At 45.3% G+C, this 15,000-nt stretch overlaps 2 protein-coding genes across 2 annotated transcripts in view; both read right to left on the reverse strand.

The window, feature by feature from the left end:
- The window catches only part of LOC133562665 (uncharacterized), a 62,812-nt gene that overhangs the window by 28,640 nt on the left and 19,172 nt on the right, over positions 1 to 15,000 (reverse strand). Inside the window, exon 5 of the mRNA XM_061916636.1 lies at positions 1,421 to 1,741. Within this exon, the coding sequence (XP_061772620.1) occupies positions 1,421 to 1,741 (321 nt within the window). The remainder of the gene's footprint in view (positions 1 to 1,420; positions 1,742 to 15,000) is intronic.
- LOC133549191 (uncharacterized) overlaps positions 1 to 15,000 on the reverse strand; it is a 24,660-nt gene that overhangs the window by 7,971 nt on the left and 1,689 nt on the right. The window contains exon 2 of the mRNA XM_061894380.1: positions 1,421 to 1,741. Within this exon, the coding sequence (XP_061750364.1) occupies positions 1,421 to 1,741 (321 nt within the window). The remainder of the gene's footprint in view (positions 1 to 1,420; positions 1,742 to 15,000) is intronic.

Consider the following 15,000-nt stretch of genomic DNA (forward strand, 5'->3'; position numbering starts at 1 on the left):
GCTTGTGGATGGCTACCAAAAGCACCTTATTGCAGGTAAACTTGCCAAGGGACATCTGAGCAAATATTAACATTGCTGTACGTATACTTTTGACCCTCACATTTTCAGTAGAGCCATAAAAAAAATCATAAAAGAAACAAACTTCATGAATGTTTTTTGTGACCAGTAAATATGTGCTGCAATCACTACATCACAAAAAATAAGAGTTGTAGAAATTATTGGAAACTCAAGACAACCATGACATGATGTTCTTTACAAGTGTATGTAAACTTTAGACCACGACTGTCTATCGATGTGGAGGGGGGTGTGGCCTGCTGTAGAACGGGGTGTGCCAGGACCGGCCTCAAAGACAGGGACGGGTGAGTAGATGGCCCAGGTGGAGAGAGCCATGACATGATGTTCTTTACAAGTGTATGTAAAATTTAGACCACGACTGTATATCGATGTGGAGGGGGGCGTGGCCCGCTGTAGAACGGGGTGTGCCAGGACCGGCCTCGAAGACAGGGACGGGTGAGTAGACGGCCCAGGTGGGCCTTGCTATCAAATCACCTGTCGCCTTTATTAGCAGCAGCCGGAATGAGACACGGAGTTGGAGTGGGAGCCACAGAGAGAGAGACACAGACGCAGAGAAAACCTTTTGCTGGAAAGCAAAAGACTTGCACGAGTTTATGAAAATAAAACAGTATTGTAACCCTGAAAGCCGGGCTCTCGTGGTAGTGTGTGGCGCTCTGAAGAACCCATTAGAGGGCAACCTCTACAATCGAATATAGAGTTTAAGCAAAAACATATTGTGATATACTTTTTTGTCCATATCACCCAGCCCTATATATATATATATATATATAAACTACTTTACATGCAGTCGGCTTTCGGCCCTTGCCCAATTCATTTAATGTCTAAAGCTGCACCCTAGTCATAAAGTTTGGACACCCCTGTATTAAAGAGGCTTCGTGGCCACATGTGTGGACAGCACCTTTTAGCTCTTATTTCCAAAATTGTGTAGACTACTGAATTGGGGTCTTATGGCCACTTATGTGGACACTTATACTGCCACCTGGTGGTGTCAGGAGAGTATAAGATACAATGGAATTTGGAAAAAAAGTCAAAAAATAAGAATTAGCATGTCATTAAATATAATGTACACATGTGTGTACTTATGGACTAAGTACATCATATCAAAAGAAGATTCTTAGTTTGTATTGTAATTATGGTCCAATAAGCCCAAATAGCAAAGAGAAATAAAAAAGCACGTAAACAAGCAGCTTGGGCCTCAAGAGGTTAAGGTAATGGTACTGTAGAACTGGAACATAAACAATAAAATAGTACAAAAATACTGCTTAGACCTGAAGCGTATAAACTGAAAAGTTTCCCTGATACCCACAAAGTACTAAAGGACAAAAGTACATTTAAATTGACTTACTAATTGCTTCCTCGAGGGTTGTGGGGTCAGCGTTTGTGGCGTCGCCCGCGGCGGCCTGCCGTCTCCCCAGCGCCTCGGCCAGGTGGAACCGAGTCACGTGGCTTCTCATGTTGGACGTGTTGCCCAAGTATTTGATTTTGCAGCGACACATCTTGCATATGCAGTGGCTCTTGTCCAGTCTGCTGCCGTCGGGCACGTCGTAGAAGCCGAAGTATTGCCACACGTCGGCCTTTAAGTTGGAAGGCGCCGGCCGGATCTCCCGGGGGTGCGAGTCGCTGCGCTCGGCCGCGTCGCTTTTTGCCGAGCGCCGCGTCCACGTCCCTGCGGAGAAGAACGCATTCGGAAAAACATCACAAATTAACTAAATTTGTCATTTTGTTTACAAATCAAACGTGTTCTGTTGCATCTGACCAGTCTTCCTCTCAGGGAATACAAGTCACTGGTCAATCCCAAGTTCTTTCAGATGACATATATGCAGAGTAAGAAGGACCATCAAGACAGAATAGGAACACTATCAAGTTTTACTAAACCTTTAGGAGACCAGTCCTACACTGGGTTAATAGCGGCATCAAGAAGCGGTCTGAAAATCAAACAGGAAGAGACAACTTTTTGAATACCAAAACAGCCCCCACCCTGCCCAGAAAGGCATACAGCCTCATTGGTCTAATAATGACAAGGTAAAAAATGAGTATGCTTTACTCCCACATTCCAAACCCTTCAAGGTAAAGCACAGAGTTTACTTGCGGACATAAGATACAAGCAAAAAGAGTACACATGGGAAACTATTAGCTGCTTTAAACATGACTATGAATAAAGAAAGAACTCTTTGAAATATATGCATTCTCCACAGTTCCCAGGAAACGTTTGTTTACATTTCAGTTTTGGTTGCGAATCAACTTCAACCATGTGGGCGGGGCCTCCTTGAAACAATGTTGGGAGCCTTTTTGTTTCGAATAATGGTGTGACTATTGATTATTTCTGCAATCACAAGATTGGAAGGCTATTTTCTAGAGACCGCCAAAGGTGGGTAGAGTAGCCAGTAAGAGTACTGTTACTTTAGCGATGTATTACTCAAGTAAAAGTAAGGAGTAGTCACCCAAATATTTACTTCAGTAAAAGTAAAAGGTATGTTGTGAAAAAACTACTCAAGTACTGAGTAACTGATGAGTAACCTGATTACGGCAACAAATAATGCACAAAAACATAAAAATAGAAATGAGCAAATTCAGAGCCAGGAATATCTCTTAAGCAACTAAAACAATAATATATATTAAATAATAGTACATTAAAATAAAATAAAAATATGGCACATTGAGCCACAATAACTTAACAGCACCATAGGCTCAGTAGGCATCCGTTGATTTGATTGATTGATTGATTAAAACTTATATTAGTAGATTGCACAGTACAGTACATATTCCGTACAATTGACCACTAAATGGTAACACCCCAATACGTTTTTCAACGTTTCAATCAATCAATCAATCAATGTTTACTTATATAGCCCTAAATCACTAGTGTCTCAAAGGGCTGCACAGACCACCACGACATCCTCGGTAGGCCCACATAAAGGCAAGGAAAACTCACACCCAGTGGGACGTCGATGACAATGATGACTATGAGAACCTTAGAGAGGAGGAAAGCAATGGATGTCGAGCGGGTCTAACATGATACTGTGAAAGTTCAATCCACAATGGATCCAACACAGTCGCGAGAGTCCAGTCCAAAGAGGATCCAACACACAGCAGCGAGAGTCCCGTTCACAGCGGAGCCAGCAGGAAACCATCCCAAGCGGAGGCGGACCAGCAGCGCAGAGATGTCCCCAGCCGATACACAGGCGAGCAGTACATGGCCACCGGATCGGACCGGACCCCCTTCACACGGGAGAGTGGGACATAGAAGAAAAAGAAAAGAAACGGCAGATCAACTGGTCTAAAAAGGGAGTCTATTTAAAGGCTAGAGTATACAAATGAGTTTTAAGGTGAGACTTAAATGCTTCTACTGAGGTGGCATCTCGAACTTTTACCGGGAGGGCATTCCAGAGTACTGGAGCCCGAACGGAAAATGTGTTTATCAATTACTTAATAAATGACCAAGTCGAGGTGATCTACTTCATATATACATACACACACATATCATTTCTACACACACATATCATATATATACATTTATATATATATACATACATTTATATATACAGTATATAATTTCTATTTATTTATTTTGCCGTTTTTGTTGACATGTTAAAGGTGTTTTAATGAATATACATGCATGTTTAACATATAGATTCCCATCTTTCATGAAGACAAGAATATAAGTTGGTGTATTACCTGATTCTGATGACTTGCATTGGTTGGAATCAGACGTTCCACGTTTTCAAATGGAGGAGAAAAAAAGTTCCTCTTTTCTGTCTAATACCGCATGAAAGTCGTTGGTTTTTGGCATCTTTTCTGTCCAGCTTCCATATTGGTTTTTATACACTTTACAAGAAATACATTGGCGGCAAACTCCGTAGCTTGCTAGCTTGTTTGCGCTGGCTTCCGGAGACTCTTATTTTGTTAGCGCAGGCGCGATGAAGCGGCGCTTTTATTGTGAAGACAGGAACTGTGCGGTCAGTCTTTAGGCTTTTGACGGGAAGTACGGTTGAAATAAAAAGTGTCTTTTTTCCTTTAGACTTTTGATTGATTGATTGCAACTTTTATTAGTAGATTGCACAGTACAGTACATATTTCGCACAATTGACCACTAAATGGTAACACCCCAATAAGTTTGTCAACATGTTTATGTCGGGTTTTACTTATCACGGTCATGTGACCGCCTGGCTCTGTTTGATTGGTCCAACGTCACCAGTGACTGCATTTGATTGGTGAAACGCAGACATGTGTAGTTCCTACTTTGAAGCTCTGTCATAACCAAAACAAACATTAATAGATCCATAAAAAAAAGTAGCGAGTAGCGAGCTTAATGTAGATAAATGAAACGGAGTAAAAGTAGCGTTTCTTCTCTATAAATATACTCAAGTAAAAGTAAAAGTGTGTTGCATAAAAACTACTTGTAGAACAATTTATCCCAAAAGTTACTCAAGTAGATGTAACTGAGTAAATGTAGCGTGTTACTACCCACCTCTGGAGACCGCCATCTCATTCACATCTCCATTCACAAACAACATTCCCATGAATTGAATAAGTTAAAAAAAACTTATTGGGGTGTTACCATTTAGTGGTCAATTGTACGGAATATGTACTGTACTGTGCAATCTACTAATAAAAGTTTCAATCAATCAATCCATACATGGAAGATACCTCGAAAGTTGCTCTACCAATACATTCCTATCTGGCATGTCTGCCGTTAATCCTCCCATCCCGATCAAATGTCAACAATAAAATTTGTCGCCGACAATTCTATTTGTCGACAATAGTCGTGATGTCATCACAATTTTGCCAATTCCGAGTCGCTTTCACCTCGCTCTATCGGCTTCCGTCTGCTCCAATATTTGAGCCTCTTCTTTGTGCTTGCTTTTAGAAGCAGTAATTCATCCTCCGTACATTCAGCTTCAAAAAGATAAAGTTGAGATGTCCTACATTAACTTATAAAAATTTGGAAATCTATGTTAGCTTAGGATGCTATTTTGAGTGTAAATCTAACAATATTTTCCTGACCAAAATGTCACATTTATTAGCAAATATTTTCATAAAAATGTATCATGTGATGAAATGTATGTATACAAGTTTACACAACCAATATAAACGGAATACGAGTTCAGAAATGCTCACAATAATTAAGGATCAGGGACTAGATATTGCCGGCAAACAAGGCGTGCAGACGTCTATAACGGGCAATGTCATTGGTTGATGTTGTCAGCTGATAGTAGAGCGAGCCAATCTGGTTCCTTCACACATTGGCATTATTTTTTTGGCGGGAATTCTCTGCCTTGTACTGATAACTAGGTCAACGCAGAGACAAAAACCACGAGTACCTAACCCCCCTATAATTTTCTCCCTGGATTTAAACGATTCACATAAATGACCCATTTAAGTCTCATCTTAAAACTCATCTGTATACTCTAGCCTTTGAGTAGACCTCCTTTTTAGACCAGTTGATCTGCCGCTTCTTTTCTTTTCTTTCTCCTATGTCCCCCCCTCCCTTGTGGAGGGGGTCCGGTCCGATGACCATGGATGAAGTACTGACTGTCCAGAGTCGAGACCCAGGATGGACCGCTCGTCGGGACCCAGGATGGACCGCTCGCCTGTATCGGTTGGGGACATCTCTACGCTGCTGATCCGCTTGAGATGGTTTCCTGTGGACGGGACTCTCACGGCTGTGTTGGAGCCACTATGGATTGAACTTTCACAGTATCATGTTAGACCCGCTCGACATCCATTGCTTTCGGTCCCCTAGAGGGGGGGGGTTGCCCACATCTGAGGTCCTCTCCAAGGTTTCTCATAGTCAGCATTGTCACTGGCGTCCCACTGGATGTGAATTCTCCCTGCCCACTGGGTGTGAGTTTTCCTTGCCCTTTTGTGGGTTCTTCCGAGGATGTTGTAGTCGTAATGATTTGTGCAGTCCTTTGAGACATTTGTGATTTGGGGCTATATAAATAAACATTGATGATGATCATTGATGATGACCCTGGCGGTAGGGGTGTAACGGTATACAAAAATTTCGGTTGGGTACGTACCTCGGTTTAGAGGTCACGGTTCGGTTCATTTTCGGTACAGTAAGAAAACAACAAAATAAAAATTTTGGGGTTATTTATTTACCAAATTTGTAAACAATGGCTTGATCCTTTTAACATTGAGAACACTATAATAATTCTGCCCACGTTAATCCACATTAAACTGCCTCAAGTTGTTGCTAAGATCTATGGTCCCCAACCACCGGGCCGTGGCCCGATTGGTACCGGGCCGCAGAATAATTTTTTATTAATTTTTATTTAAAAAAAAAAATATATATATATATATATATATATATATATATATATATATATTTTTTTTTTGATTTGATTTAATAAAAAAAAAAATATATATATATATATATATATATATATATATATATATTTTTTTTTTTTTTTATTAAATCAAAATGAATTACACAATATACACTTACAATTAGTGCACCAACCACAAAAACCTCCCTTTTTCATGACAAAAACGTCCCTTTTTCATGACAAAGAAAAAAAAAAAAATAAATAAATAAATCCATCCCCCCACCCGGGCCGCGGGAAAAATTATTGAGCGTTGACCGGTCCGCGGATACAAAAAGGTTGGGAACCACTGGCTTAGATGAAATAAAATGACACAACTTTTCTTCTACATATAAAAAGTGCAACATTAAACAGTTTCAAGTCAACTCATCATGCTTAATTTATTACAGCATTTGGGAAGCCTGTAGTTGTTTTTTATTATGTAAATGTTATATTTTTATCAACATGTGATAGCAGGGACCCTGCCATTCAAAACCAGGCTGCTACATTACTAATGATTCATGTAACTATAGCTGAAAAAATAGTACAGTAGCAATAGGAGAGACTATTCATCCCTGAACACCATGGAGTTCATGTAGGCTTAATGATGCACTTACATTATTATATAAACTATCAGAGACGCAAACTCTTCATTTAATATAATGTCCTTTTTTGCTGCTTCAACACACCTCAATCAACACACACACCGCAAAATGTGCTAACGTTACGCTAAAAGCTAACTAGCCTTCACCTAAAGCCAGGACTGTGTGTGAGCTGAGCTGCAGTTTGTTTCTAGAAGGTCAACAGCCTCATAGTGATGTTTAGAAAGTAGTTTAGGGACGGCGTGGCGCAGTGGGAGAGTGGCCGTGCGCAACCCGAGGGTCCCTGGTTCAAATCCCACCTAGTACCAACCTCGTCACGTCCGTTGTGTCCTGAGCAAGACACTTCACCCTTGCTCCTGATGGGTGCTGGTTGGCGCCTTGCATGGCAGCTCCCTCCATCAGTGTGTGAATGTGTGTGTGAATGGGTGAATGTCAAAGCGCTTTGAGTACCTTGAAGGTAGAAAAGCGCTATACAAGTACAACTCATTTACCATTTAGTTGACTTGGCTGCTCACCTGCTAAACGCCTATCTGCTCGATGCTGAAGCGCTGACTACATGCACTCTGAATACGCACTGCTGATTGGCTGTTACCGCTACGGTTGTAACCAATGAGATGGTTGTGTGGGATGGACAATGCAGGGTGCTGTGCAGGAGACAGAGGCAGAACGGAGCGGAGCAGCTTGTTAAGACTTTAGCATAGGCGGCTTCTTCATATGTTCGTGTGGCACTTGTTCGGTACTCCTCCGCACCGAACCGGAACCCCCGTACCGAGAACGGTTCAATACAAACACACGTACCGTTACACTCCTACCTGGCGGCGCCAAAATCGGCGGAATTCCACGGAAAATTCCCATTCCTGTATATTTTTTATATATGTCGCTTTGGATTCAAGTGTCTGCCAAATCTTTTAACATAAACATATATAAACACCTGAAAGTCTTTATATCACATAAAACCACCAATCTGTTTCACTGGATTCAGAATAAAACCAAATTCTGTCTTGCCCAACAATGTTAGTATTTGAATATTGTTACTTGAAGACTTATTCCTGGTTGCATTTATACTGTTAAGAAAGTATTGTCTTATACTTTGCCTAAAATGAGAATGCATCATAATCAGTGGCGGCCGGTGAATTTTGTTTTAGGTGGGGCTGAAAGTTTGTAAACCAAACCCCTGTAGGGGGGTCATCCTCCCCCAGAAGATTTCTTTGTGATTTTCACATACAAATGAATCATTCTGGAGCATTCTGACAAAATAATGAATAAAAAATATAACATTTCATAGGTTTGCAGAGAACAATATACAATATGCACACACTCTTTTCACAAAATACAAAAAATAGTACGGTAAAGGCCTACTGAAAGCCACAACTAGCGACCAGGCAGTCTGATAATATTTCATCATTGATGTATAAACTAACATTGCAACACATGCCAATACGGCCGGGTTAGTTTACTAAATTGCAATTTTAAATTTCGCGTGAAGTATCCTGTTCAAAACGTCGCGGTATGATGACTTGTGCGCGTATAGGTCATCTGCTTTAATCGCATAATTACACATTATTCTGGACATCTGTGTTGCTGAATCGTTTGCAATTTGTTCAATAAATAATGGAGACGTCAAAGAAGAAAGACGTAAGTGGGAAGCGGTGTATTACGGCCGCCTTTAGCAACACAAACACAGCCGGTGTTTCCTTGTTTACATTCAGCTCTTACCGTAGACATGAGCAGAGAAATTGCATCATTAATCCTGCAGCTGCGGACTCTCATGCCTCCTCCCACCGGCCGCCACAGACCGTCGGATGCTTACACCGTGGAAGGAAAAAAAAATCTCAACCTGGATGCCTTGGCTTGTCGAGAAACGTGGCTTCCCTCTGAGACACTGGTGGTCACCACACCCCTCCGACTTTCAGGTACGACCATATAATCTCACTAAAACACTAGTAACACAATAAGCAGATGAGGGATTTTCCAGAATTATCCTAGTGTAACAAACAGTCCAGGGTGTCCCCAGTTAAGAGAGTGTGAGGAGGAGGAGGAGTTTTGTCCTTTCAGAGTTGACGTGGGGCTGTGACGTAGGGTGTGTGGTTGTGGAGAGAGAGGTGTAAAGGAGTTCACATTAAAGAAGCGGTGCCTACCGGACCTGCTCTAAGGTCTACCGTTTATTATTATATAAGTACACTATAGAGGCGAACCCGGGACACTCGGCTACACAAGTAAATGTGTCTAATAACATCTGAATCGCTCCAACTGCCCTTGCCTTTATTTTTTTCTAGTCCTTCACTCTCACTTTCCTCATCCACGAATCTTTCATCTTCTCTCAAATTAATGGGGAAATCGTCGCTTTCTCGGTCCGAATCGCTCTCGCTGCTGGTGGCCATGATTGTAAACAATGTTCAGATGTGAGGAGCTCCACAACCCGTGACGTCACGCGCACATCGTCTGCTACTTCCGCTACAGGCAAGGCTTTTTTATTAGCAACCAAAAGTTACGAACTTTATCGTGGATGTTCTCTACTAAATCCTTTCAGCAAAAATATGGCAATATCGCGTGATGATGAAGTATGAGACGTAGAATGGACCTGCTATCCCCCTTTAAATAAGAACATCTCATTTCAGTAGGCCTTTAACACCATCTGTGTTTTCTAGCTGTCAACTGTCAGTCTAGGTGTTGTACCGAAACCTGTTACCCATCGGAATTTGTAACTCCAGGGGGCGATGTTCCCATGGCGTTTGTTTGATGGTTAAACGGCAAGGCCAAAGAGGAGAAGAAGAAGAAGAACGCTCGCGTAAATGGTGTAAACTATCCTTATCCTTACGTATAAAATACTACATGGTCTAGCTCCATCCTATCTTGCCGATTGTATTGTACCATATGTCCCGGCCAGAAATCTGGGTTCAAAGGACTCTGGCTTATTAGTGATTCCCAAAGCCCCAAAAAAAGTCTGCGGGCTATAGAGCGTTTTCTCTGGAATGCCCTCCCGGTAATAGTTTGAGATGCCACCTCAGTAGAAGCATTTAAGTCTCACCTTAAAACTCATTTGTATACTCGAGCCTTTAAATGGACTCCCTTTTTAGACCAGTTGATCTGCCGTTTCTTTTCTTTTTCTCCTATGTCCCACTCTCCCTTGTGGAGGGGAGTCCGGTCCGATCCGGTGGCCATGTACTGCTCGCCTGTGTATCGGCTGGGGACATCTCTGCGCTGCTGATCCGCCTGCGCTTGGGATGGTTTCCTGCTGGGTCCGCTGTGAACGGGACTCTCGCTGCTGTGTTGGATCCGCTTTGGACTGGACTCTCGCGACTGTGTTGGATCCATTATGGATTGAACTTTCACAGTATCATGTTAGACCCGCTCGACATCCATTGCTTTCCTCCTCTCCAAGGTTCTCATAGTCATCATTGTCACCGACGTCCCACTGGGTGTGAGTTTTTCCTTGCCCTTATTGGGCCTACCGAGGATGTCGTAGTGGTTTGTGAAGCCCTTTGAGACACTAGTGATTTAGCTTTGCACGCTCACATGAATTATTTGTGCCCCAGTACAGTATTAGGTCTAGTGACGCCCCTGTGTGTAACAGGTTTCGGTACAACACCGGCTCCTCATCACCACTTCAAGATGGCGGCCCAATTTCTCGCGTGACAGCAGCCAATGCTGCGTCTACTTCTAACACCATGGGAACATCACCCCCAGGAGTTACAAATTCCGATGGGTAACAGGTTTCGGTACAACGCCGGCTCCTCATCACCACTTCAAGATGGGGGCCCAATTTCTCGCGTGACTGCAGCCAATGCTGCGTGTACTTCTAACACCATGGGAACATCGCCCCCAGGAGTTACAAATTCCGATGGATAACAGGTTTCGGTACAACGCCGGCTCCTCATCACCACTTCAAGATGGCGGCCCAATTTCTCGCCTGACAGCAGCCAATGCTGCGTCTACTTCTAACACCATGGGAACATCGCCCCCAGGAGTTACAAATTCCGATGGTTAACAGGTTTCGGTACAACACCGGCTCCTCATCACCACTTCAAGATGGCGGCCCAATTTCTCGCCTGACAGCAGCCAATGCTGCGTCTACTTCTAACACCATGGGAACATCGCCCCCAGGAGTTACAAATTCCGATGGGTAACATGTTTCGGTACAACACCGGCTCCTCATCACCACTTCAAGATGGCGGCCCAATTTCTCGCGTGACAGCAGCCAATGCTGCGTCTACTTCTAACACCATGGGAACATCGCCCCCAGGAGTTACAAATTCCGATGGGTAACAGGTTTCGGTACAACACCGGCTCCTCATCACCACTTCAAGATGGCGGCCCAATTTCTCGCCTGACAGCATCCAATGCTGCGTCTACTTCTAACACCATGGGAACATCACCCCCAGGAGTTACAAATTCTGATGGGTAACAGGTTTCGGTACAACACCGGCTCCTCATCACCACTTCAAGATGGCGGCCCAATTTCTCGCGTGACAGCAGCCAATGCTGCGTCTACTTCTAACACCATGGGAACATCGCCCCCAGGAGTTACAAATTCCGATGGGTAACAGGTTTCGGTACAACGCCAGTAGCTCATCACCACTTCAAGATGGTGGCCCAATTTCTCGCCTGACAGCAGCCAATGCTGCGTCTACTTCTAACACCATGGGAACATCACCCCCAGGAGTTACAAATTCCGATGGGTAACAGGTTTCGGTACAACACCGGCTCCTCATCACCACTTCAAGATGGCGGCCCAATTTCTCGCGTGACAGCAGCCAATGCTGCGTCTACTTCTAACACCATGGGAAAATCGCCCCCAGGAGTTACAAATTCCGATGGGTAACAGGTTTCGGTACAACGCCGGTAGCTCATCACCACTTCAAGATGGTGGCCCAATTTCTCGCCTGACAGCAGCCAATGCTGCGTCTACTTCTAACACCATGGGAACATCGCCTCCAGGAGTTACAAATTCCGATGGGTAACAGGTTTCGGTACAACACCGGCTCCTCATCACCACTTCAAGATGGCGGCCCAGTTTCTCGCGTGACAGCAGCCAATGCTGCGTCTACTTCTAACACCATGGGAACATCGCCCCCAGGTGTTACAAATTCCGATGGGTAACAGGTTTCGGTACAACGCCGGCACCTCATCACCACTTCAAGATGGTGGCCCAATTTCTCGCCTGACAGCAGCCAATGCTGCGTCTACTTCTAACACCATGGGAACATCGCCCCCAGGAGTTACAAATTCCGATGGGTAACATGTTTCGGTACAACACCGGCTCCTCATCACCACTTCAAGATGGCGGCCCAATTTCTCGCCTGACAGCAGCCAATGCTGCGTCTACTTCTAACACCATGGGAACATCGCCCCCAGGAGTTACAAATTCCGATGGGTAACAGGTTTCGGTACAACGCCGGCTCCTCATCACCACTTCAAGATGGCGGCCCAATTTCTCGCCTGACAGCAGCCAATGCTGCGTCTACTTCTAACACCATGGGAACATCGCCCCCAGGAGTTACAAATTCCGATGGGTAACATGTTTTGGTACAACGCCGGCTCCTCGTCACCACTTCAAGATGGCGGCCCAATTTCTCGCGTGACAGCAGCTAATGCTGCGTCTACTTCTAACACCATGGGAACATCGCCCCCAGGAGTTACAAATTCCGATGGGTAACAGGTTTCGGTACAACGCCGGCTCCTCATCACCACTTCAAGATGGCGGCCCAATTTCTCGCCTGACAGCAGCCAATGCTGCGTCTACTTCTAACACCATGGGAACATCGCCCCCAGGAGTTATAAATTCCGATGGGTAACATGTTTTGGTACAACGCCGGCTCCTCATCACCACTTCAAGATGGCGGCCCAATTTCTCGCCTGACAGCAGCTAATGCTGCGTCTACTTCTAACACCATGGGAACATCACCCCCAGGAGTTACAAATTCCGATGGGTAACAGGTTTCGGTACAACGCCGGCTCCTCATCACCACTTCAAGATGGCGGCCCAATTTCTCGCCTGACAGCAGCCAATGCTGCGTCTACTTCTAACACCATGGGAACATCGCCCCCAGGAGTTACAAATGCCGATGAGTAACATGTTTCGGTACAACGCCGGCTCCTCATCACCACTTCAAGATGGCGGCCCAATTTCTCGCCTGACAGCAGCCAATGCTGCGTCTACTTCTAACACCATGGGAACATCGCCCCCAGGTGTTACAAATTCCGATGGATAACAGGTTTCGGTACAACGTGTTGGGTCCATACTCCTCATCACCACTTCAAGATGGCGGCCCAATTTCTCGCCTGACAGCAGCCAATGCTGCGTCTACTTCTAACACCATGGGAACATCGCCCCCAGGAGTTACAAATTCCGATGGGTAACATGTTTCGGTACAACACCGGCTCCTCATCACCACTTCAAGATGGCGGCCCAATTTCTCGCGTGACAGCAGCCAATGCTGCGTCTACTTCTAACACCATGGGAACATCGCCCCCAGGAGTTACAAATTCCGATGGGTAACAGGTTTCGGTACAACGCGGGCTCCTCATCACCACTTCAAGATGGCGGCCCAATTTCTCGCCTGACAGCAGCCAATGCTGCGTCTACTTCTAACACCATGGGAACATCGCCCCCAGGAGTTACAAATTCCGATGGGTAACAGGTTTCGGTACAACACCGGCTCCTCATCACCACTTCAAGATGGCGGCCCAATTTCTCGCCTGACAGCAGCCAATGCTGCGTCTACTTCTAACACCATGGGAACATCGCCCCCAGGAGTTACAAATTCCGATGGGTAACAGGTTTCGGTACAACACCGGCTCCTCATCACCACTTCAAGATGGCGGCCCAATTTCTCGCCTGACAGCAGCCAATGCTGCGTCTACTTTTAACACCATGGGAACATCGCCCCCAGGAGTTACAAATTCCGGTGGGTAACAGGTTTCGGTACAACGCCGGCTCCTCGTCACCACTTCAAGATGGCGGCCCAATTTCTCGCCTGACAGCAGCCAATGCTGCGTCTACTTCTAACACCATGGGAACATCGCCCCCAGGAGTTACAAATTCCGATCGGTAACATGTTTCGGTACAACACCGGCTCCTCATCACCACTTCAAGATGGCGGCCCAATTTCTCGCCTGACAGCAGCCAATGCTGCGTCTACTTCTAACACCATGGGAACATCGCCCCCAGGAGTTACAAATTCCGATGGGTAACAGGTTTCGGTACAACGCCGGCTCCTCATCACCACTTCAAGATGGCGGCCCAATTTCTCGCCTGACAGCAGCCAATGCTGCGTCTAATTCTAACACCATGGGAACATCGCCCCCAGGAGTTACAAATTCCGATGGATAACAGGTTTCGGTACAACGCCGGCTCCTCATCACCACTTCAAGATGGCGGCCCAATTTCTCGCGTGACAGCACCCAATGCTGCGTCTACTTCTAACACCATGGGAACATCGCCCCCAGGAGTTACAAATTCCGATGGGTAACAGGTTTCGGTACAACACCGGCTCCTCATCACCACTTCAAGATGGCGGCCCAATTTCTCGCCTGACAGCAGCCAATGCTGCGTCTACTTCTAACACCATGGGAACATCGCCCCCAGGAGTTACAAATTCCGATGGGTAACAGGTTTCGGTACAACACCGGCTCCTCATCACCACTTCAAGATGGCGGCCCAATTTCTCGCCTGACAGCAGCCAATGCTGCGTCTAATTCTAACACCATGGGAACATCGCCCCCAGGAGTTATAAATTCCGATGGGTAACAGGTTTCCGTACAACGCCGGCTCCTCGTCACCACTTCAAGATGGCGGCCCAATTTCTCGCGTGACAGCAGCTAATGCTGCGTCTACTTCTAACACCATGGGAACATCGCCCCCAGGAGTTACAAATTCCGATGGGTAACAGGTTTCGGTACAACGCCGGCTCCTCATCACCACTTCAAGATGGCGGCCCAATTTCTCGCCTGACAGCAGCCAATGCTGCGTCTACTTCTAACACCATGGGAACATCGCCCCCAGGAGTTACAAA

This window comes from Nerophis ophidion, linkage group LG01, assembly GCF_033978795.1.
Source record: "Nerophis ophidion isolate RoL-2023_Sa linkage group LG01, RoL_Noph_v1.0, whole genome shotgun sequence".
NCBI classification, from domain to species: Eukaryota; Metazoa; Chordata; class Actinopteri; order Syngnathiformes; family Syngnathidae; genus Nerophis; species Nerophis ophidion.